The sequence below is a fragment of the Trichomonas vaginalis genome, chromosome IV (genome assembly GCF_026262505.1).
Source record: "Trichomonas vaginalis G3 chromosome IV, whole genome shotgun sequence".
In the NCBI taxonomy this organism is placed as follows: Eukaryota; Parabasalia; order Trichomonadida; family Trichomonadidae; genus Trichomonas; species Trichomonas vaginalis.
Window position 1 is genome coordinate 35,697,386 of NC_067206.1, and position 22,789 is coordinate 35,720,174.

At 34.2% G+C, this 22,789-nt stretch overlaps 13 protein-coding genes and 3 pseudogenes across 16 annotated transcripts, besides 5 other annotated features; 8 read left to right on the forward strand and 8 right to left on the reverse strand.

Annotated features, from left to right (window-relative positions):
• Window positions 1–2,934: 2,934 nt before the first annotated feature.
• TVAGG3_0228170 (protein of unknown function (DUF3447)) lies at window positions 2,935–4,087 on the reverse strand (the record flags this gene model as incomplete). Its single annotated transcript, XM_001295811.1, has 1 exon — window positions 3,303–3,962. One exon carries the CDS (start codon window positions 3,960–3,962, stop codon window positions 3,303–3,305), a length of 660 nt encoding a protein of 219 aa, XP_001295812.1.
• A 564-nt stretch (window positions 4,088–4,651) lies between these two features.
• Window positions 4,652–4,751: a mobile genetic element.
• Window positions 4,652–4,751: a terminal%2Cinverted (terminal inverted repeat of Maverick-3 transposon ID:TVAGG3_0228180).
• A 1,057-nt stretch (window positions 4,752–5,808) lies between these two features.
• On the forward strand, window positions 5,809–6,171 carry TVAGG3_0228190 (uncharacterized protein; the record flags this gene model as incomplete). Its single annotated transcript, XM_051227237.1, has 1 exon — window positions 5,809–6,171. The coding sequence occupies one exon, from the start codon at window positions 5,809–5,811 to the stop codon at window positions 6,169–6,171; it is 363 nt and encodes a 120-aa protein (XP_051112223.1).
• Window positions 6,172–6,189: 18 nt separating this feature from the next.
• Window positions 6,190–6,432, forward strand: TVAGG3_0228200 (serine threonine-protein phosphatase family; the record flags this gene model as incomplete). Its single annotated transcript, XM_051227238.1, has 1 exon — window positions 6,190–6,432. The coding sequence occupies one exon, from the start codon at window positions 6,190–6,192 to the stop codon at window positions 6,430–6,432; it is 243 nt and encodes an 80-aa protein (XP_051112224.1).
• Window positions 6,433–6,436: 4 nt separating this feature from the next.
• TVAGG3_0228210 (uncharacterized protein) lies at window positions 6,437–7,285 on the reverse strand (the record flags this gene model as incomplete). Its single annotated transcript, XM_051227239.1, has 1 exon — window positions 6,437–7,285. The coding sequence occupies one exon, from the start codon at window positions 7,283–7,285 to the stop codon at window positions 6,437–6,439; it is 849 nt and encodes a 282-aa protein (XP_051112225.1).
• Window positions 7,286–7,737: 452 nt separating this feature from the next.
• Window positions 7,738–8,934: a mobile genetic element.
• A 125-nt stretch (window positions 8,935–9,059) lies between these two features.
• Window positions 9,060–9,563: a mobile genetic element.
• A 109-nt stretch (window positions 9,564–9,672) lies between these two features.
• Window positions 9,673–10,074, forward strand: TVAGG3_0228240 (uncharacterized protein; the record flags this gene model as incomplete). The annotated part of the gene is made up of 1 exon (XM_051227240.1): window positions 9,673–10,074. One exon carries the CDS (start codon window positions 9,673–9,675, stop codon window positions 10,072–10,074), a length of 402 nt encoding a protein of 133 aa, XP_051112226.1.
• Window positions 10,075–10,092: 18 nt separating this feature from the next.
• TVAGG3_0228250 (uncharacterized protein) lies at window positions 10,093–10,248 on the forward strand (the record flags this gene model as incomplete). Its single annotated transcript, XM_001300731.2, has 1 exon — window positions 10,093–10,248. One exon carries the CDS (start codon window positions 10,093–10,095, stop codon window positions 10,246–10,248), a length of 156 nt encoding a protein of 51 aa, XP_001300732.2.
• A 19-nt stretch (window positions 10,249–10,267) lies between these two features.
• On the forward strand, window positions 10,268–10,797 carry TVAGG3_0228260 (annotated as a pseudogene). The gene has a single exon. A coding segment is annotated over exon 1 (530 nt).
• Window positions 10,798–11,425: 628 nt separating this feature from the next.
• On the forward strand, window positions 11,426–13,023 carry TVAGG3_0228270 (annotated as a pseudogene). Its single transcript has one exon. A coding segment is annotated over exon 1 (1,598 nt).
• Window positions 13,024–13,524: 501 nt separating this feature from the next.
• On the reverse strand, window positions 13,525–14,220 carry TVAGG3_0228280 (annotated as a pseudogene). Its single transcript has one exon. A coding segment is annotated over exon 1 (696 nt).
• A 32-nt stretch (window positions 14,221–14,252) lies between these two features.
• Window positions 14,253–14,837, reverse strand: TVAGG3_0228290 (uncharacterized protein; the record flags this gene model as incomplete). The annotated part of the gene is made up of 1 exon (XM_051227241.1): window positions 14,253–14,837. The coding sequence occupies one exon, from the start codon at window positions 14,835–14,837 to the stop codon at window positions 14,253–14,255; it is 585 nt and encodes a 194-aa protein (XP_051112227.1).
• Window positions 14,838–14,884: 47 nt separating this feature from the next.
• On the reverse strand, window positions 14,885–15,250 carry TVAGG3_0228300 (uncharacterized protein; the record flags this gene model as incomplete). Its single annotated transcript, XM_051227242.1, has 1 exon — window positions 14,885–15,250. One exon carries the CDS (start codon window positions 15,248–15,250, stop codon window positions 14,885–14,887), a length of 366 nt encoding a protein of 121 aa, XP_051112228.1.
• Window positions 15,251–15,666: 416 nt separating this feature from the next.
• On the forward strand, window positions 15,667–16,254 carry TVAGG3_0228310 (uncharacterized protein; the record flags this gene model as incomplete). Its single annotated transcript, XM_001288699.2, has 1 exon — window positions 15,667–16,254. One exon carries the CDS (start codon window positions 15,667–15,669, stop codon window positions 16,252–16,254), a length of 588 nt encoding a protein of 195 aa, XP_001288700.2.
• A 28-nt stretch (window positions 16,255–16,282) lies between these two features.
• On the reverse strand, window positions 16,283–16,483 carry TVAGG3_0228320 (uncharacterized protein; the record flags this gene model as incomplete). Its single annotated transcript, XM_051227243.1, has 1 exon — window positions 16,283–16,483. The coding sequence occupies one exon, from the start codon at window positions 16,481–16,483 to the stop codon at window positions 16,283–16,285; it is 201 nt and encodes a 66-aa protein (XP_051112229.1).
• Window positions 16,484–17,247: 764 nt separating this feature from the next.
• Window positions 17,248–22,789: part of a mobile genetic element that runs on past the window's edge.
• TVAGG3_0228340 (protein of unknown function, DUF4106 family) lies at window positions 18,538–18,822 on the reverse strand (the record flags this gene model as incomplete). The annotated part of the gene is made up of 1 exon (XM_051227244.1): window positions 18,538–18,822. The coding sequence occupies one exon, from the start codon at window positions 18,820–18,822 to the stop codon at window positions 18,538–18,540; it is 285 nt and encodes a 94-aa protein (XP_051112230.1).
• On the forward strand, window positions 19,449–19,910 carry TVAGG3_0228350 (uncharacterized protein; the record flags this gene model as incomplete). Its single annotated transcript, XM_001285560.2, has 1 exon — window positions 19,449–19,910. The coding sequence occupies one exon, from the start codon at window positions 19,449–19,451 to the stop codon at window positions 19,908–19,910; it is 462 nt and encodes a 153-aa protein (XP_001285561.2).
• Window positions 20,395–20,739, reverse strand: TVAGG3_0228360 (uncharacterized protein; the record flags this gene model as incomplete). The annotated part of the gene is made up of 1 exon (XM_001293672.2): window positions 20,395–20,739. The coding sequence occupies one exon, from the start codon at window positions 20,737–20,739 to the stop codon at window positions 20,395–20,397; it is 345 nt and encodes a 114-aa protein (XP_001293673.2).

Sequence of the window (22,789 nt, forward strand, 5' to 3'; positions counted from 1 at the left end):
CAAAATCAAAAAAGTGGCCAAAAATCGGGCCTCGTGGCGTGGAAAGGATGTCGCCCTTCGGGCTCCACCCTTTCCACGCCACTCGGCCTATGACCACAATTATATAATATGCTCATTATTATTTTGTCTTTTTTTTCTTTTTCTCTTTTCTTTCTTCTTTTTCCCTTTTCCCTTCTTTTTTTCTAGTTTTGGAAAGGAAAAAGTAAAAAATTTAATAATTAATTTTATTACTATGAAAATATACTTTTTAGCTTATATTGTAAGCTGTGAGAGTTTTAAGTGATGGAAGATATAAATCAAATTTGAAATTCAACAAATCTTGTTATGATTAAGTTGAATATTGTACTCTAATTAAGAGTTTTCAGTTATGAACTCAGGTATTATATAATAAAAGTATAACTCAAGATAATAAAGAGGTTTTTAAAATGTAGATCTGAAAATCAAACTACCATGTTTGATATGATTAAGTTGAATAATGTTATTTTATTAAATGGTTCAAATCTGTGAAATCGGCAATTACAAATTAAAGGCGTAGTTCAAAAAATTAAAGAGATTTTAAAAATTTAATATCAGAATTAAACTAAAAAAAGGATTTAGTTATTTCAGTAATTATCAGAAAAGGTTAAAAAGATAGGGTAAGTAATGAGACTTGAGTGAGATGTGAGAAATCATATGTAAATAATTAGATATCTGATGAGTAAGGTAGTAATGAGAGTTAAGATCTGGTTAGTAAGGTAGTAATGAGAGTTAAGATCTGGTTAGTAAGGTAGTAATGAGAGTTAAGATCTGGTTAGTAAGGTAGTAATGAGAGTTAAGATCTGGTTAGTAAGGTAGTAATGAGAGTTAAGATCTGGTTAGTAAGGTAGTAATGAGAGTTAAGATCTGGTTAGTAAGGTAGTAATGAGAGTTAAGATCTGGTTAGTAAGGTAGTAATGAGAGTTAAGATCTGGTTAGTAAGGTAGTAATGAGAGTTAAGATCTGGTTAGTAAGGTAGTAATGAGAGTTAAGATCTGGTTAGTAAGGTAGTAATGAGAGTTAAGATCTGGTTAGTAAGGTAGTAATGAGAGTTAAGATCTGGTTAGTAAGGTAGTAATGAGAGTTAAGATCTGGTTAGTAAGGTAGTAATGAGAGTTAAGATCTGGTTAGTAAGGTAGTAATGAGAGTTAAGATCTGGTTAGTAAGGTAGTAATGAGAGTTAAGATCTGGTTAGTAAGGTAGTAATGAGAGTTAAGATCTGGTTAGTAAGGTAATAATGAGAGTTAAGATCTGGTTAGTAAGGTAGTAATGAGAGTTAAGATCTGGTTAGTAAGGTAGTAATGAGAGTTAAGATCTGGTTAGTAAGGTAGTAATGAGAGTTAAGATCTGGTTAGTAAGGTAGTAATGAGAGTTAAGATCTGGTTAGTAAGGTAGTAATGGGAGTTAAGATCTGGTTAGTAAGGTAGTAATGAGAGATCTGCGGGCAGTAATGATACATCTATGAGTACATAACTAAAACCTGAGTTCTATGAGCGAAATCTGAGAGCTAAAAGCTGAGAGATCTAAGGTAAGTAATGAGAGAAGAGAATTTGAAATTTTACAAAATACGTTTACTCATACAAATTAATTCGCATTCTTTTATAACGAATCTCAATGCCAATTAATACATAAAACAGATTTTAGCAATCAATTGTAAGATTTAGAAAGATTTTATTTATAATCTCAGCCAAATTAACAAATATTTTATTGATTTCGTAAAAAATAGCAATAAAACATAAAAATATGACATTCTATTTTTCCAAAAAAATTTCAAAAATCATTTTTTAACGTGAAATTTATATTTTTTAATATTATTTTTTAAATTTTGAATTTTTTTTGGAATTTTCAACCATGTCAAAAGTCGGTAGGGTTGTTAGATTCCCGACGATAGGTGTCTTGGAAGATTTGCCTGGTGTCATCATAGTGTCTTTAAATCAAAAATTTTATTTTGGAGTTAGTTTTATTGATTTTTCAATAAAAAACATTTCTAAAACAAGAAAATAAAACGATAAAATATTTATATTTTATATAAGGATCTTATATATTTAAAATAAATATCATTTTATTTTTTTCATTGGTGTCTGTCAAACCATAATACACTATTCAAAAATTCAATGTGTCTTGCGGTTTCAAAAGACACCTTCAAATTGAACGATAGCACAGACACTATTGAATTTTACCCATTGTATTTAGTTTTTACCCTTTTTATTTTTAAGAATTAATGACTGAAACAGCCGTTTTGCTATGACCTCAATCACTTTTATTTATTATTTTAAATATTATTTAATTTTATTATTTGAATAAGTCAACTTATATTTGAGAAGCTCAATTTGAGACCACTTAATACATTGAAATATCATAAATATTGAAATATTAAAAAGTGTATTTCAAAATATTGAAATTATAAAAATTTATAATACTGAAATTGAGACAAATTAATAAATTCAATGTGTTTTTTTTGAAATAACTCTCAAATATTATTTTTTTGTTTATTTAATGATGAATAAATATGATTGCTTTAGTCAATCATAAAAACTAATTTAAGTTTAAAATAATGAAAGGATAATTTGATCGTTTTTTAAAATACAATTATTTTTGATGATTTGCAAGAATCTTTGAAAAGAATATAATATAGGTTCTATTTTTGTAAAATTTATCCAAATCATGTATTACAAAAAGAACCAAAAAGTGTGTTTTGTGTTTTGTTGTTGCGTGTTGGATGCGGGATCCTGTTATTTCCGAAATCGACAAAAAATTTGGAAATTTAATTTCCGAAATCGAAATTATATTAATGTTTTTAATATTCTTATATCAAAAGGATGAAAGTTCATTAAGAGAAAAACAATTCTTCTTCTTCAATCTATTGGCGCATTTATTTCTACACGCCAATAAGGAAGGGAAAATTATAAGACACCATGGTGTCTTCAAAACGCTAATTTTTGATATTTTTAACAACCCTAAAAGTCGGGATCTACAAATGTATTCTCTTTGACATAGGATAAAAACATCCTTTCTTATAATTTCATTGTAAAATAAAATTTTCTTAAATTTATTGAATCCAAACTCAACTTTGCAACATTTTATTATCATAAAAACTAAGAAACATCAGGTAAACTTCAATTTGGAGAGCTTAAAATCATATCTAAATTGAAAAATAAGGGGAAAAAAATTGTAAAAAAAATCTCATTAGATGGGGCAAAAAGTGACTTTTTTTAATGTGTTTTTTAAAAAAATCGTGCCAGCTGGCCAAAAAAGGTGTGCCAGCAGGCGTGCCAGTTTGTACAACCCTAACTCATGATCTCTGGATTTCCTCCTAAAAATGAAAACTCTAGACATTTTTGAGTTATTTCTGAGCTGCATTTAGTTCTTAATAACTTGAAACAATCAACTGCTCCATGGTAACAACATAATTCAAGTAATGAATATCCTTCATAAGAATATGGATATAAACCGCTTTCAAGTTTTTGATCTTTATCAAATCCATCTATTTCAGTGAATGTGATGAATCTTTCTAAGTCATTATTCATAATTGCTCTGTATATTGTATTTTCTGTATGAACATCAAGATTTTTAATATCATCTTTTCCGAAATCAGAAGATTTGTCTATTTTAATTCCATATTCTTTATAAAACAGGAAGTTTGAAATATTAGGGATTCCATTGACTTCTTCCACATGATATTCATCAATAAACAGTTTGGCAAGAAATAAATATGACTTTGTATAGCGATTGTTATACGGAATGATTTGTAAAATGTCTTCTATAATATCTTTGGATGGATATTTATTGGAATCAATCAATTCTGTTTTGATCATTTCGTAAATTGATTTTAATTCTTCTTCTTTTTCTGTTTTCAACTGATACAACGCGTTGTATATCTCGATATAATATTTGTGGGTATTTCTTAGTTCACTGTATTTGTTTGAATGAATGTCTTGGTTGGACATTAAAAATTTTTAAAAAGAACACAATTGCCTTTTACCATATAAAATACTCCTTAAATTAATTAGAAGAAAAAATACTATGTCATACATGTGGAAAACAATGACCACAAAGATTTCGGAAAAGGTGACCAAACTATTTTTTGAAAGTCCGCCATAACTTTAATGGTACTATTTCAGCGTGTACAATGAATACAAAAATTCTAAGAGTGCCACATAAAATAGTACTTTAGACTTGAGTTAATGCTACCAAGCAAATGTTAAAAAGATGACTTTAGTGTTTTGATAATCAAAGATTAAAATCATTATTGTCTAAATCAATAATCATAACGACAGAAGTTAATGTTTTTTCATCAGTGCTTTAAATCCACTTTTAAAAGTATACCTCAAAAATCAAAATATCAAAAAAAAATTGGCCGATAGGTTTGGCTTTAATTTTTGTCTGCTTTTATGATTTGATATGGATGTTATAATTTTAAAAGTTGAGCCAAATTCACCAATAGATTTTTGAGATTTGCAAATACTCAATAATTTTCAGCGTGTTATCTTTTATTAAAAGAACTATTTGGTTTCAGTATCATATAAATTGATATTTACTTTCTATTTGAACCTTCATTTAGCTAATGATTTAGTAATACAGATTTCATCTAATCCTTATAAGAGAATTTTGAATTTGTTATAATAAAAAAACAAACAAACAAAAAAAAAAAAAAAAAAAAAAAAAGGTAGTGGGGCTTCCAGGCACTTCGTGCCCTCTAGCCCTGAAGATGTTTAGTATAAATGAAGTTTTTATTCGGAGGGCTTCCAGGAGCTTTTCACAAATTATATATGTTTTCATGTTTTGTCACTTTTCTGTCACTTTTCGGGTAAAAACATTTTTATTATTATATATAAATGAATTTTACAAAACCACCGTTACCGTTCTTTGGAAATAAGAGTAGATGTAAAGATATTATATTGAGAGAACTTAAGAAACTACCGAATGGTCTAACATTTGTAGATTTGTTCGGTGGAAGTTTCTATATATCTCATTTATGTCATACCGTATTTCCTGACTCAAAGATTATATGCAATGACTTCGACAACTATATGGACCGTCTCAAACATATTCCAGACACAAACAATATATTGAAAGAGTTAAAAGAAAAGATACCTATAGGTAAGATGGAACGTATACCATTAGATAACAAAAATATTGTGAGAGAGGTTTTGAAAAAAGCAGAATATATAGACTGGAATAGTATATCTGCTAGACTATTATATAGTGGTGCTATAAGAGTTCATGACATTGAAACACTTATGTCAAAAGTTTTATATCTTAACTATACAAATGTTTTCAAAGAGGACATAGATAAATATATTGAGGGTATAGAGTTTGTGAGATGTCATTGGACAGATTTGTATGAAAAATATAAAGACAAGGAAAATGTTTTCTTTATAGTGGACCCGCCGTTCTATAACACATGGGATTTTCAATACCAAGTAGACTGGACTTTGAGAGACTCTTTAGAAACTTTAGACGTTTTACATAACCATCCATGCTTTTACTTTACATCCGATAAAAGTGGTTTGGAAACCGTTATGAGATGGTTAGAGGACATACATGACTATGAGTTTATATATGACAAGATAGAATATGAGAGAGGTCCTATAAACTGGAGAAAGTGTCATAACAAAGAAATTTTATTAGTAAGTAAATGTGGTTTGAAATAGGACTACTTGTTTTAGGTTTTTTCCATTGTGTCATTTATTTATTTGACGTGGCAGAAAAGTACAGAGAATATGAAGATGAACCAATGCCTGCAAATGTCCAGTATATGTACTCGTAAGAGATATTTTTATCTAATATTAAATGGACGCACAGAACTTAGCGAATGCACAGCAACCTGGACAACCAAACCCAGAGAATATTCCAAATGAAGTTAGAATACAAACTGCAATGGCAAACTATGGTCAAGTGCCAACAGATGTACAAATGCAAACTGCCATGTCAAATGACGCTGCGTTAGGTTTGCCACCATGGTATGCAAATATGAGATGGAAAGAGTTTTATACAAACCCTGAAGTGGGATATAAACAACTTTATGCAGATGACGCGAACACAGGAGTTGACCCAGAATATGTTTTCTACCAGAGGAGAAACAGAATGTATGAGCTCCAGTTAAAGAATGCTATGGAACTCAACAGGAAACGTAAGAGACTAGGCGGACATTAGATTTTTACATATAGTAAAATGGGTTTCTTCAGTAGTATTGGAAACTTCTTCAGAAGAGTTGGAAGAGGTATATGGAATGGAATAAAAACCGTAGGAAGAGGAATTTGGAACGGAGTCAAAAATATTGGTAAAAGAGTAGGTCAGTTCGTTGGTATTATACCTAAAGACCCTGAACCAGAAGAACAAGCTCCTGTTATACAACAGCCTGAACCTGCACCACAGTCTAGTTGGCAACCAAATCCAACACCTCAACCGTATTAAAAAATTATATTTTTACCGTTCGATAGTAGTTGTATATGAAACTAAGTTCTAAGTAAAACGCATGGTATAATGGAATTATTCTTTTTCTTCCATCTGTAGTAAACCATACTTGAAAGTCTGAAATACTTCCACTTGGTGGTTCGTATAACTTTGTAGGTTTTTCGTAAAAGTCATTTGCCAAGCATAAGAAAGAGTTTTGGGCGCCAGAAAATGAAGCATGAACAATAATAGCAGCTGGGTCGAAAACATCTTTAAATAAATATGGTTCATCTCTTGCATATCGACTGTAAATATTTGCTAAAGGAAGTTCGACTTTCTGATTTAACATTCTTTGCAAATAATACCATGACATTGCAGTGAATTCTGTATATATTTGTTCGTCTTTCTTTGGATTGTCTTCGTAGATTTGAAATGACACTTGTGAATTTTGTTTGTCATATACAATTCTCACATAAAGTGTGCTCTCGGTATTTGCATATTCATCAGCATATTTTGCATAACATGAATTTATTTTATCTTCTATATTTTTTAACGCAGTCTGTAGAGAAGATGAAAGGTCAACTTGTATTAGCTCAATTTCTTCCCACATTTTTCGTTTCCCTTCAGATATATAATCTATATGAAACCTTACAATAAATGGAAAACTTTTATCTTCTACAGACACAAACTTCATTCTACGAAAGCCAATAGCTTTTGTGACAGATGGGTCTCTTAGCCATCTTAATGGGTAGTCAAAACGATAGCCTTCATGCTTTACGGTCTCTGTCTCAAACTTTTGACCGACATTAGTAAAAAGTTCATCTAATGGTTTAGTTGTAGCAACTCTTGAATTTTCTTTTTCTATTGGAAGCATATTTTATCTAGAATAAAAATGTCAAATGAAACAGCGTCTATGAGAGAAATACAACACAACCGACAACTCATTATGCAAGCTCTAAATAAGAACACAACAAACTTTTCAAACTATTCTAAGATATCTGAGTCATTGAAAGAAGGAAACTTAAAACTGACATTAAACCCAATGACAGATGAGTTTCTGTTTCAAGACAATAAGAACCATACTGTCTGTATAAATCCAACAAAAGGAACTTTAAACGAGAAACCTATAAATGAACTTCTTTTGAAAGCAGATGTTGACAACAAAGCTGACAAAGAATATGTAGACGATGCAATAGCAAAAAAGAAGAAAGAGCTAACAATGCTTATGCAACAAAAGAACATACTCATCCTGAACTAGCAGACAAAACATATGTTGACAATAAAATGTCAAGTGAAGTGACAAGAGCTGAAAACGAATATTCTAAAAAGACTCATATACATTCTATATCTGAAATAACAGACTTAAACGTTAGCCTTGAAAAGAAAGCAGATAAGGAATATGTGGCTAGTAAGTTAGAGAAGAAAGCGGATAAGGAATATGTGGATGAAAAAGATAACGAAATGAAAGAAAGGGTTGACTGGTACCATGAATGGACATCGAAGACTTTTAAAGTTAAAGCCGATACAGGATGGGTTTCAGGATGTTTAGACCTTAAAGCAGATAAAACTTATGTTAACGATGAGTTAGAGAAGAAAGCAGACAAGAACCATACACATACAAGTTTTACAACTGTTGCTATAGAAAGTATTGAAGGAACGGTTGAAGAAACTGGTGGGGATGCAATATATTGTAAACCTCCTAACTTTCCACAAGGTTTAACATCGGATGACGACATAACGACGATGAAAAACATTAGATGTAAAGATGTTTATGTCATGAAGGATGAACATAATATTAAATTCACTGCTCAAGATTTATATGACAAGAAAGCAGACAAAACAGAGCTTCAAACATTAAAGACAGAAATACTTCAAACATTATATCCTATAGGCTCTATTTATACGTCAATGAACTCTACCAGACCAGAAACAGTTGGTTTTGGAACTTGGACTCAAATAGTCGACAGGTTTTTGTATTGTGCAAACTCTTCAAAGGAAACAGGTGGAAGTAAAACGATTTCAGGTGAAAATTTACCTGCACACAGTCACTACATAGATTTAAGTACATCTCAAGCAGGTTGGCATAAGCATAATTTTGGGATTGGTCAGCAATGACAAAAGGTAAAGGATATGATGTTAAAGACAACGTTCAGTTTGCTATAAATTGTTACTGGGTAACACTCAGGGAGATGGAAACCATACACATCGCGTTTCAGGATATACGCAAACAACGGGACAAAGTAAAGACTACATGCCACCTTACATGACAGTTTACGCATGGTATAGAAATGCTTAGTCGTCATTTTCAACTTCTTTAGCATATTCGTCAGGAGTTGTCTTATATTTGTTAGGAACTGTCTTTGAAAGTATACCACCTTGAACTTTGACAAGTTTGAAACGAGGTCTGACAATAGTAGTTTTATCTTCTGCTTGCAGTCTGTACATTTTGCCATGTTTGCCTAAAACTTCATAATATTCTCTTGTATACTTTCTTCTATTTTTACGAACACGAATGTGAGTACCTGTCGAGTTCCCATTGTTGTCATAGTCAATAGTATTTTCATATGGGTCGCGTTTAGGTATTTCTATTTTTACTTTGTCACCTTTCTGTTTGAAGCCTGGCATTCTTTCTTGTTTGTCTCTTTTGACTAAATATTAAATATATAGTCTTTCTCTAAGTCAGGGTTGTTTTTCATTTCTTCGGGGGAGTGGTTTCCCAAACCTTTTTGTTTACGGCTATTGTAAATATTTAAAACTTGTCTCATCTTTGCCATGGAGAAGTGTCTATATTTGTCGTCATATGACATTTCATTTGCTTCACCACCTTGTGGTTGGTTTAAGTCTCTTAAGATTTTTATACAACTGTCAATGACACCAAGAGCAGAATGGTTTTGGTCGACAATGAAATATTGGTTTACATTTTTTGAACGCAGATAGTTTTTAATATCTGATTTGAAAGAACTTTCACAGTCAGATGTCAGTTTTGTTGGATGGTATTTGTCAACGAATATTGTCAAAGCAGTTTTCACATCTAAAATATTTTTGGACCATAATGGTATGGCTTCACAGTATCTTGTGTTTTGACCGACAAATATTAGCCAGTATGGTGGTCCATCTTCTCTATACCTCGGAATGTTTTCCAAGATATCCATAAACCAAGCATTTGGTGTTGAACTAAAGATTTTTATCATGAGTGCTTTCTTTGTTGCTTAGAAACATAGGGGTCCTTGTTTGGATTCGTCATTTTTTAACCCATAAGAAATGGGTTTATTTGGCGCATTAGCAGGAGTTGCATCCAGATTTTTGCCCGCAGTGGGAACAATAGCCAGAGGTGCATTTGGAATTGGAAGGAAGATTTTGAGTACATTAGGTATACTGAAAGAGAAAGCACAACCTATTATACAAACTGTACAGAAAGGTTGGGATGTAGCACGAGATGCAGCAAATCTTATTCCAAATCCTGAAACAAGAGGAAAAGTTCAAGGATGGATGGACAATGTAGGAAGACAAGCAGGAAACTACTATAACAAAGCAAATGACTACTATAACCAAGCAGGACACTATATGGACCAAGGTGAAAGATTCTTTAACAGAGGATATAACCATGCACAACAGTGGGTAAACAATAACCAACCGCAACCGCCTCAAACGTGGGGAATGTAAATTTTTTACTGAGATGAAATGAACAATACAGCATTGAGACAAATGGGTTCAAGATGGATTTGTCGGCTTCCAGCAGTTACACAACCACGTGTTTGTCAAGTTCTTCCTATACCTCAGGAAGTTTTAGACCGACTTAAAAAACCTAAACAACCAGTTGAAAACAAACCAAACTAAAATTTTTTACTGAGATGAAATGACCGAAGAAGTTGAAACGGTAGATTTGACACCACAAACAAAAAGTTCAGAACCATTGTCAAAACCTGTCAAAGAACTTACAGATGAAGAGAAAAATTCAATAATAGAAAGTGCCAGGTCTGGAAATACAAACCCTAACTATAAAGTCACTTTTCATAGAAATGGAACGGCTAGTATCTCAAAAAAGAAACAGACTCTCACAAATAAAATATTGAAGTCTGAAGGAGCTTTCGAGACAACAGATGGAAAAGTTTACTTCACTGACCAACAGTTCATTATAGAACATCTCATTGACTTAGAGTCGAAATATTCTAAACTTTACAACAAACACAAAAAGTTGAAAGGAAAACAAAAACAAATGGCATATGATATTTATGAAGATGTTGACGACACAACTGTTCCTGCAAGTGAAGTAAAGTCAGAGGAACCGAAAAGTGACGAAAAACCGATAGAAGAAGAAAACCAAAAACTGAAGATAAACCAAAACAAAGTTTAGTTTCCAAACTAAACCAAGTCAACCTTCATTAGCTGGTATGGGTTGGCGTCAAAAGACTTATGGCAGCGGGTGTTATGTAAAGTAAAGAAAAAAAACATTTTTTATTTTTATAAAAATGCCCCCATATAGAATGGATAGAAAATCTGCTAGAATAAAAGCAGAGTTGCAAAGATATGGTTGGAGAGTTTTTCGAAGAAGTTTAAATATAGGAAGGGAAGACCCATAAAAGTCTATGACAAATTGCTGGTCGCTACGAAATGGATTTGGAAACAGCACGTGCCAAATTATCCAAACAGACTAGAGAGGTTAGAAGAAGAACGTCTTATGGACATGCCTTTCGATGTTAGTGAACCTCAAGTTGAAGGACACGACGGCTTTGCCAGATTCTACTGGAAACATGACGAACAATTGCATCCTTTGAGAAGGAAAAAAGGAAAAGGTGAAGACACATGCTCCATGGAAGAACAAGATATGCATATAAAAGTATCGTGAAGTTAGAAGTCAAATTACATCTGGTCGAAACCTTTACAGTTAAACTTTGACGAAGGAAAGAACAAAGAAGGCTTCATGGGAGTACTTGCTGCAACAAGACGGAAATAAGAAAGGATACAATCTCAGACTAACCGTAACAGATTTGGATGGTCACAATTTACTATGCGCATGGCAATGAACAACAGCGCACAACTTCTTGACGCTTTCAAGACTACAAAGAGAGAACAAATGGTTGACTCCGACTCAGACATTTTGAATGCAATTGAAGGAATTGCAAGTGTCAAGTTCGAATGGTACCAACCTAACCCTCAAGCAGTCAGACAACATGCTGGATACTTCCCGTTCATAAATAAGTCTGACATTGACTTGACAAGGTATGGAATTTACAATTCAATTGAAACAATTGTCAATGAACCTTGCATTCTTACATGTCTCAGGAACTCTGGTCTTGTTACAGATGAGAAGATGAAGTATCTTGAGTCATGTGTGAAGACAAGGTACATTCTCAGAGGTCAATTGGCAAAAATTGCACCGTTGGCAAATGTCAATATCCGAGTTAACATTCCGACTGAGAAAGGTTCTTCACACGACGACTATGTTGTTGACAAATTACCATGGTTGAAGATTGTAATTGTCCACAACCACTTCATGTTGAACGAAAGTCTTACAAACCCATTGTTCGGAAAAGGCAAGTGCAACATTGTCAGAGCTGTAAACATTCTTTTCGAGAAAGGTTTGTTGGAACCAATTCCAGATGACAAGCTGACAGAAACTTTTGTACCAAAAGACGAAACAAACTTTTCACTGTTAGCAAGACCAAAAGTTGTTCCAGACAAAGTTCTAGTACAAAAGAAGTACACTGTTCCAAAAGGAGTTGGATTGTTCGGATACCAACCTGAACCAGAAGAACTTCCAATGAGGTTGCAAGAACTTCAAGATGCTATAAACAAACTTCCATTGAGACATCCAATTGACGTCAAATTGTATTGGAGAGCATCGGAGTTAGGTCAGAAGGTTTTATATGAAACAGGTTGCTTCGACGATGTTTATGAGATAGCAGGCGAAGTTTCTCAGAAGATAAGAGACTCACTTGAATTTCCACGAACTGGACCCATTGGTTGCGACAAGTTCGACTCAAACGAAAAGATATACTATGTCGACCTTAACGCTGCATACATGAGGTTCGTCCAATATATCCCGACTGGAATTCCAAACGAAGACGGTGAGTTCCCAGGAAGGAACTATACAGTTGGAAAAGTCATACAACAACTCTATGATATTAGGAAAGCTTCAAACCCCAAACTTGCAATGACAATCAAATTGCTTATGAATTCGACATGGGGATATTCCATTAAAAAACCTCAAAAGATGAAGAGTAAACACTATGAGAAGGTCGACAACTTTGTTGAAAGGTTCTCCCTTTTGTTTTGAAATACGAATTTACTCAAGGTCAAGGTGGCTTAGTAACCACAGTAAAACCTATTGTCGAACATTGGTCTTACCCTCAGTTCGCAAAGGCAGTCCTTGACAACTACAACAAATTCTTCTCCGAAGTCAAATCCAAAGTTGTGGTTTACTATGAAAACATTGACGCACTCATGACGAACGAAGAAGGATACAACAAACTCATTGAAATGGGTTTAGTCGGTGAAAAGATGGGTCGATTCAAATTGGACAAAATTTTCACCGAAGTTCATGTCCTCTCCAAGCGTAAGTATTGGGGCATACTTGAAGACGGCACAGAAATAAAACATTGCATGAAATAAAAAATTTTTATATTCCTTCCTAGCTAATTTCCGTTTAATTTCATGGTCGCCCTCGGAGTCTTTGAATCGGACAGGTCGAGTTACACCATTCTTGGTCTCAAACTCATATATAACCTGTTTGTTTGTATTTTCGTCGACTATGACACGAGACACGAACATTGACCAAACGGACAAAAAGTGTCATTTCAGATGGTCCCGCAGCCAATCGCATTCGAGCACTTCGAAGAAGCCTTACGTTCCAAGGGAGAGGGTGTCTGGTGCAAGGCAGAGGTCATGAGACTCTACGAGCAGTACATCCTCAATGCCTGGGAGGACAAATCGTCCTTGGAATGGCAATTCTACCAACTCCTCTGGGACGACCTCCTACGCAACTGGGATGACGAAAGAGTCCAATTCAAAGGTCGGGAACTAATTTTGCAAATTGACCTTAATTTACATACTTATCCAAATAAACACCTAAATTTACTTGGGGTTTCCCCCTAAAATAAAATTTTTTTACTCTTAGAACCACTCGAGGTTCTCCTTACGGTTGTTGAGCTTGTCACCGTCAATGTGTCTGACCTTCGTCTTCTTGTGGATTTGGAACCCATTGAATTGCGACAAGCTTGCCCATGGAAATTGAACCGCGATTCCGAAGGTAAGGTTCAAGTGTCCCAAGTTGTTGAGGACTGGGGTAAGAACCTTGCCGGTCTCCCTGTTGCGGATTTGTATGGGTAGGGTTGGGAAATTTCGTAAGTGTCATCGGCAACAAGGGTTGCCCAAACTTCCTCTTCTTCGTGTTTCTCTTCTTCCTCTTCTTCCTCTTCTCTTCTCTGTTTCTCTTCTTCCTCGAAATTCCTTCTTCAATTTGTGTTCACGAATTACGGTGTTGGAGGTTCTGTCCTTTCCGAGTACCTTCCAGATGGCATCTATCTCTTCGAAGAAACGGTAGATGAGTCTGGCAAGGTCTCGGTTCTCTCTCGCGTAAATGCGCAAGGTTTCCGTTAAATCGTTCAGGACTTTCTCATTGGAAGCTTGGTTCATGAGGACATCGGCTTTGAGATTGGTCATCTCTTCCATAAGACTACTTTGGATAGTCTTAATGGTGTTTGTCAGATGAACTTTCAATTGGGCAATTTGAATTTGAACTGGGCGCTTGTCTGGCAACCATGAAAGGACATCTGCTATTGTGTTCGGCTTCGGTGCTTGTTCGGACATCGAAAAAATGAAGTGGTTTGAGAATGACGGTTTTACTTCAAAAAGCTTGTTATGACGGTTAAGTCATACAACAAGTTTAAAATAATATCTTGTTCTTCTTCTGAACGTTTGTTGTCTCTTCCGATAAAAGTTTCGAACATGAGAACCAAAAAACGTTTTTTGAGATTGCGGAAGAGTTCAGGCAAACGTTCATATTCTGGATATGTTGGGAGCAGTTCAAAACATCTGAGCTGACTTTCGGACAAAATTGGGACAATGTCAGAAAATTCATCTTTGGTCGGATTGCTTGAAGGTAAGTCCCTTACATGTAAGTAGCTCTGGTAAAGTCTTCTCATTTCTGCTAACTTTTGGAGTATAGCTTCGTAGTTTAGAAGTTTTAATTTTAATTGTCTTATTCCACTCTTTACTTCTAAACGGTAACTATCCATGAGGTCAAGAGTAGCTTTGGTAGCTTTAAGTGGAGCTATCTGTTCCTTGACTCCTGCAATTTTGGTTGCAATTGTGATTTGAGCTCCTTCAAGTTCGCCGTCTATGTCGTTCTCAACACCTTCAACCATAGCTTGAAACTCTTCATCGGTCCATTGAGATTGGTGTGGGACGAATTTAACTTGCTTCATTCAAAAATGAAAAAAATGTTTTTACTCAAAGCGTGCCATATAGATGTTTACTGTAAAGGTACGATGTCGCCTTCTGTGTTTATGAAGAACGCCTGACCCGAGAAGTGTAAGAGTCCTCTGAGAATTTGGGCAATTCGTACAGTTGGGTTCTCTCTGTTTGGAAGTTGTATCCACGGACGCTTTGCAAAGAACTTCAAGAGGGTTTCTTTCTTCATCTCTTTTATGTCGTCTACAGGAGTGTTTTCTGGTATTTGCAGGACAATTCCGGTGTCAATTTCAATTTTAAGCGCACCTCTTCCAGACACCCAGCCTGCAATGGTCCTGTTTGACTTCAGATGGCTCAGGTAGTTCCTAACTAGCTCATTTATCTCTATAAGGTAGATTGCCTCATCTGCTGGGTCTATGTCGGTCATTGTTTCAAGACAAGTCTTTTACTTTTTCAAGACAAGTCTTTTACTTTTTCAAGACAAGTCTTTTACTTTTTCAAGACAAGTCTTTTACTTTTTCAAGACAAGTCTTTTACTTTTTCAAGACAAGTCTTTTACTTTTTCAAGACAAGACCCGTTATTTTTCAAGAAAATTTTTGGTGTAAAGTTCTCAAATTTGAGAACAGTGGTCTTGATTGAAGACGATACCCGTACTTTTTCAAGACAAGTCTTTCACTTTTTCAAGACAAGTCTTTTACTTTTTCAAGACAAGTCTTTTACTTTTTCAAGACAAGTCTTTTACTTTTTCAAGACAAGTCTTTTACTTTTTCAAGACAAGTCTTTTACTTTTTCAAGACAAGTCTTTTACTTTTTCAAGACAAGTCTTTTATTTTTTCAAGACAATGTCCGACGTACCACCAACCGAGTCCATTCCCAAGCCAGAGGAACCTAAAGCACCAGCCCCTGCACCTCAGCAACCTCAGTTCCAGCAAGTACCTCCACCAAATTACTACCAATTTCCACCTCAATGTTACTACCCACCACAAGGCTTCCCGAACTACCCTCCTCAGCCTATGCCTTACTGCCCTAACCCTTGGATGTTCATGTCAAACCCTCCACCCCAATTCCAATTCCAATCTCAATCCCAATCGAAGAGAGACCAAGACTTCGAAGAAGGTCTGAACCGCTTACGCAAAGAGTATGCTACAGCTCCAATGGAAGACGACAGGCTTTCAGTCTCTTCCCTCAAATCGACCGATTCGACTCGTACCACAGATTCGGTCAAAGACAGAGACGACTACCTCAAGCAGTCTGAGAGACTCTTCATCTTACAGCCATTTACAGTTGGAGCTCTCAAGAACATGCGCAATTACGAAGGTCAGACACCAGCTGGAGACCGCAAAACAGACATACTCGCAAGAGCAGTCCAACTGGTCAAGACAAAGACTGAGATAGTCGACTTCATTCTTGCAGCTTGCCCATACAAGTAAAAAAATAAACAATTACGAGTTAAACTTTTTATTCTTTCTTTTCTGAGTTGTTTAGAGCTGGTTTCTCTTGTAGGAACCTTTCGTACTCTTCCACGGTCATGTAATTGCGAATTTGGTACGCAATTCCAGGTTCGTTGTTTTTGAACCTTATGTATGTAACGCTTCCATCCTCCTCAGGGAAGTAAGCTGCTAACATCTGACCAAGTTTTCTCGGTGACTCGGAGCTCATTAAAAATGTCACTTTTTAAACGTTAAGTTTTTAGTCTTATTTTACCCTTTGTTTACCCTTTGTTTGTCAAGGTAGTATTGGAGTGCAATTTCTCCAAATTCTCTGTGTCGGAGTTCTTCAGCATTTTCCAAGGTGTACCTGGAGAACTCAAAGAAGTTGTCAAGAAGATACTGCCATGCTGCTCTTCTGAGTTCGTCGGTATTTTGGAAGTGTTGCACCTTCGAGTCTTCGGACATGAAAAAAATGACACTTTTTCTATTAAACCGTTTTGGCATTTCTCATGAGTGAGTATAGTTCTGCCGAACCATTGGAAGAGAAGAAGTACTCTTGCTGGCAAAAGACAAAAATAGTTGCCTTAGTTGTCATTGCAATTGTACTCGTAATTGAATTCATTGTACTTCTCTTCACGTACATAAAACTCAAGGACGGCATATGCTTTAAGAAGCTACCATCTTACTAAGACTAAACACTTAGATTTTTCAAGCTTGACTTTTTACAATTTGAATTTTACACCCAAAAAATAATGTTTAGGGTAGAAGGTTAGATATAACCCGATTTCTAACCTCTTTTCTACCCTCATGAATTTGTCATGAGTTTTATACAGAATTCGGCAAAAATAATGTTTAGGGTAGAAGGTTAGATATAACCCGATTTCTAACCTCTTTTCTACCCTCTTGAATTTGTCATGAGTTTTCCCGAAATAAAAAATAAAGTTGGTTTTTTTAAAAAAAATATTTTTTTATTTTTATTGTAAGAACATGTTAGCAACAACAGCACCAAACTCGTTAGTCATGAACCCAACTTCAATGTTAGTAGAAATGAAAAGCTTCATTCCTTCTTCATATACTTTTGAGACAGAAATCCAGAAGATAAAGCAAGAACTTTTAACAAGTAATTTAGACTGTAGTGCGAAAGATGAAACAAATGAACAGTATCTTTATGAAATGCAGGACATTATTGACCATTTACCCAAATTGCCTGAAATCCAACAACAAAAACTCACTATTCCAGAATTCGATGAAATAGAAGTCAAAGCAACTGACTCAGTAGAAATAAAGAAGTTCATACGAAAGGTAAACTATGAATTCCTTGGATTTCATTGCAACCACAAAGTCATGGACAAAGATTGCGATATGGTATATAAGAACATCTCTGACATATACAAATCTGAAGAATTTAAGACCTACGACAACTTTGTTTCGTTAGTTGCAAAATGTGTTTGGGAAATAAGAGATAAAGATAAAAGAGGTAAAGTATGGAACGAACAGATAAAACCAGCAACTTTTGAGTTAAAGAAAACCATTGACGCCTTAGTTGTTCTAGCAGGTAAGGTTTCAGAATATAACGCAAAAATGAACCCGCAATGTTCAAAATGTAAAGCAGCAATGAGGAAATATAACTACTCCGTCAAAGAGATAGAAAGAATGAGAAACGACTATGCTGACTTAAAGAAAGAAGCAGAAAAGCCAGCAGAAAATAAAATGGACATGTTAGAATTTCTGAACAAAAACTATCCAACTGCTGACGATTTCCTTCTATCTGACGTCAAGAAGAAATATAAAGAGACTTTCGGTATCGTTAAAACTTTTGACATACTGACAGAAGAAATAGAAGCTACGAAATTGTTTAGAATTTCACGAATTCACAATGTTTACCATGTGAAACGGTTATAAAATTCATGAAAATTCATGAAAATTCAAGAGGGTAGAAAAGAGGGTAGAAAAGAGGGTATATCTAACCTTCTACCCTAAAATATATTTTTATTGAATTCAGCAACAAAATTCTGAGTAAAATAATTTTTAGGGCTTGTGTCAAACCGTTGAGTTTTCACAAAATTTAAAAAATAACGTTTACCATGTGAAACGTTTATAAAATAACTGGGGTAGAAATGAGGTTAGAAATCGGGTTAGATATACCCATCTACCCTAAACATTATTTTTATTGAATTCAGCAACAAAATTCTGAGTAAAATGACATATGCTTGCTTCCCTCGGAAAACCGAGAGAAGAACAGCGAGTAGTGAAAAAACCCTGGTCGCCAAAACTCTTTATTTTTCAAGCTTGACTTTTTACAATTTGAACTTTGTTTGCGTAGATATGAATTCTGAAAGAAGTATGAGGGTCTTGTATGACTTTGTACTTCTCCCATAGTTCATGTCTGTCAAACTTACCTGCCATGGACTCTTTCATAAGTTCCATGAAATCGTCTTCGGACAATCCAGGGAAAAGTACAATGTCAGTAAGGATTCTCTTTACATCCTTACTTAAACTCTTGGCTGTCTGTACACAAATGACAACTGAGATGTTAAAGTGTCTGAGCTTCTTAAGAATTCGACACATATCTTGTTCTCTATTCTTTAACAAAGGATGAGAAGCAAAGTCATCTAAGATAAGAAGACATCTATGAGGGTACGTTTCCAATCGTAAGATTGCAATTTCTTCGAAATGTATTCTATCTCTTTCTGTTTGTTTCTGAAGTGTTTCTTCTCTAATATTCTCTGCATTTCCTCATTTGGGTCTTTAAACTTCGAATTTATATACTCATTTATAGCATTATACTTCAAAACTCTTCTTTGGTACTTCTTTATCCAATCTAACAACTCAGTATCCTTTATACATACTAACTTAGACTTCTTTATAATATCTTTGAACGAATTGACGGTTTGGTCAAATTGACCAGAAGTACTACAAATAACAACTAACTCATAGAATGGGTTCTTCTCATCTAGTTCTTGTTGTTGTGCAGCCATTTTAAGATAAGTGAAAGTCTTACCCGACCCAGGCGGTGCAATTAGACCTGTTATACCATTCTGAGCAAATAGGAACTTGTCATGTATGGGTTTTATCTGAGCATTTTCCAACTTCCTCTTGTTCTTGTTTAAAACATTCTCAAATTTTTTGTCAATGTCAGCAAACTTTTTTTCTAACATATTTTTAGAAAAATTAAAATTTTTATCTTTTAGAAAATGTCTAGCGATTTCGCTATCTATATTCGAGACAAGCTTTTCGACAGCAAAACATCTGTCGACCATAAAATCTTACATAGTGTAAACAAGAAAGGTGAATTTGTTCTAAAGTTCTGTTTCTGGGAATATGACAAGAACCATAAAACATTAGGCAGAGAAGTCTTTAAGTTTGTCAATGACAGACTTGTTGACAGAGATGACGCCGATTGGAAAGATGAAGTCCAACAAAAGTTCTTAGAATGCAAAGAAGACACATGCGCTGTTCTTGAAAATGAAATAGAAAACAGAATAGAAGAGCTATTAAATGACAAAGCACTTTTACAAAAATATGGTTCTGAGAAGTTTGACATAACTCCACCAGAGAAGAAGAAGAAGAAAGAAAAGAAAGAAAAGAAAGAGAAAAAAGTAGAAGAGAAGAAAGAACCTGAACCAGTTCCAGAGAAAAAGAAATTTGACATGTAAAAATAAAATTTTATTTTTAGAACATTTCTGGGTCGATGTCAATGTTCTCTTCCTCTTTAGGAGCAAACACTGGCTTAGACTCTAAAATCTTTTTACCCAATTTACCTTGAACTTCTACAACTTTAGACTCATAATATTCATAGTCGTCTGCTTTCTTTGGTTCATAAGGTATAACAAGTTTGTATGCTTTACCTTCTTCGAGTTTGAGAACTTTCTGTCAAAATTTTCTTTGACTGTCAACATACCGTCAATGTCTAAGTCTTCAAATTTCGCACCATTTTTAGTCACAATAGCAAACTTAACTGGTTCGATGTTCCAAACTTTGCTGAATGAAGACTTTTCAAAATGGTAGAAGTAAACATTCAAATATGTGAATGGGTCTAGTTCTTCTTTAAGTCCTGACATGTACTTGTTTACTGAGATGAATTTCGTCATCTTTTCTATCGGATAAAAAAATATTTTTTTTAAAATTTACTCAGAAAAATTATTTCTTTCTATATTTGCCATTCCGAACTTCGAAAAGATGTTTTATACCAGCATAGAATTTTTCTCTAGAGCTTGGGCTTATATCGTTTTCATGACAATATTTTCTATATTCTTCATATAAAGCCTTTTTTTCATACATTTCATAAGGACAATCTAACCAGAATAGCGCATATCCATTTTCGTTATCTAGGTCTCTATATGTTTCTTCTGTTTGTGGAATTTCGCTTTCTTCTGTTTGTAGAATTTCGCCTTCACTATTTAGTTCTATGTCTATATATTGTGGCTTAAAAAGATGTGGGCAAGAAGGGTCTGGCGCTATGTAAAAAGTTAATTTTTCTGTCATCTTTTCTATCGGATAAAAAAATATTTTTTTTTAAATTTACTCAGAAAAATTTTTCTTTGTATATACACCATTCTGTACGTCTAAAAGACTTTTGACATTTGCCAAGAATGTTCGTTTAGACGCTGTCATATAACCATATCTCTGACAATATTGTTTATATTCATCGTACAATGACCTTTCATCTAAACACTCAAAGTTAGTCTCATCTATAAACAGTTCATATACACTCTTGTTTGCTTCTAACAATGTTTGTCTTTCTTCGGTATGTGGAATTTGTCTTGGATTGAACTTTGAAATATCTAATGTCATGAAATATGAGAACAAGTGGTTGTAAAAGTCAGATGTCAAAGTTTCTGCTAAGTCGTCAAAATATTCTGTATCTTGCATATGAGAATCTGACGTTCTGACAACTACATATCTTCTGTCAGAACTTTCTAACTTCATCGGAACAGTATTGTTTGAAACCATAATGAAGTTTGCAACATTTTCACAAACTCTTTGGTCTTTATACTTTCTTTCAACAACTCCAACTTTGTCTGTTATAAGACTCTTCAAAGCATCTGAGTTCAAAACTTTTGTTGTATCTATACTTTGAAGTTCATTGCAACTATAAGTTTCATATTCTCTATTGAGGAGTTAAATTGCCGCAGATGTTTTCTAAGTTTGTCATATTCGGGTTCGAATAGCCTTCTAACAGTTTGCATAAGATATCTGTAAAGAAAGTGTTCTTACCAGTTCCTTGTTTTCCAATTATAATGAGAGCAGTTTCATTTTTAGCACTTGGATGTTGTAAGATGTTTGCAAACCAACATAAGATATACTCATAACCTTTTCGTTTCCATTGCATATAATTTCTTTGACATGGTCTAACCAAGCTTCTATAATATTTTCTTTCCATTCTACTTGTTCGTATTTATATCCAGTGAAGATAGAATAGAAGTTTGGAGAAGGTGTATAGAACTTTATACCACGAACTGAAAAATCTTCTAACTTTGACAATAAGATATCCCAAGCATCTAACATCTTCATGCCAACTTGTACGACTTTTATTTTCTTAAGTTTCTGTCTACATTCTTGTTCTGAAACTATTGTTGCTCTTGGTTTGTTAAAGACAACATCCCATTCTTTCATGACATAACATTCTGGGGCAGAGTCAACATAAATGACTAAACGTTTCAAATTCTCGACTGCTTTGTTATAGTCTCTAAATGGACACATATTTCTGAACGCTTGGAAGTCATAAAAATCTGAAACGTCTATTCTGTACATTTTTATAAAAATAAAAAAAATATTTTTTTTATTCTTGACTTTTGTTGTTGCCATTTGTTGCATTTGTTGTTCTTGAGCTATTTGTTGTTGAAGTTGTTCTTGTAATACAATACTTTCACCAGTTGCATCTTCCAATTCGAAACTTTCTGCCGTCATTGACAAATACATAGGACATAAAAGTTTTACAGGAACAAAGTTTGCGTCAACTAAGGTTAAGTTTATGTTTGCTAAAGTGTTTGAGTTTACTAAAGCTGAAAACTCTGCATTCGAATGAACAATAGGCAAACCAGCAGAGAAAGTGTTGTTTATACGCATGAGTATCTTTTGGTCATAGTAGTTTCTGTCGACATTCGAATAACACTTTGAACCTAAGTTTGAAACAATATATAAAATAGGTGTACTTAAAGTCAATGGAATAGACATTCCTTGTATGACACCTTTTCCTGTTATAGGAAACTGTTGGTAGTAAAAACCAGATATAAGTTTTGTATTATAGCTCATATCGTTTATAGTAAACTCAGTCGGACATCCAAACATAATGAAACCTGCTCTAGTTGCAGCACATGTTACATCCGTCCTTAAAGTATTAAATAAGTCAACAAAACCTGTTGGTGGTATATCTGAGTAAGTATCTTCAAAGAGTATTTTTTACCATTCACAACAATAAATCTTCTGGTGTCAAAAGAGCAAAACAGGCTTTAGTCGTCATCGTGTTTAAGGTCAGTTTACAATATCGTCCTTGAGGACTTTGTAAGTTTGTTGTTATAGAATTATATGACTC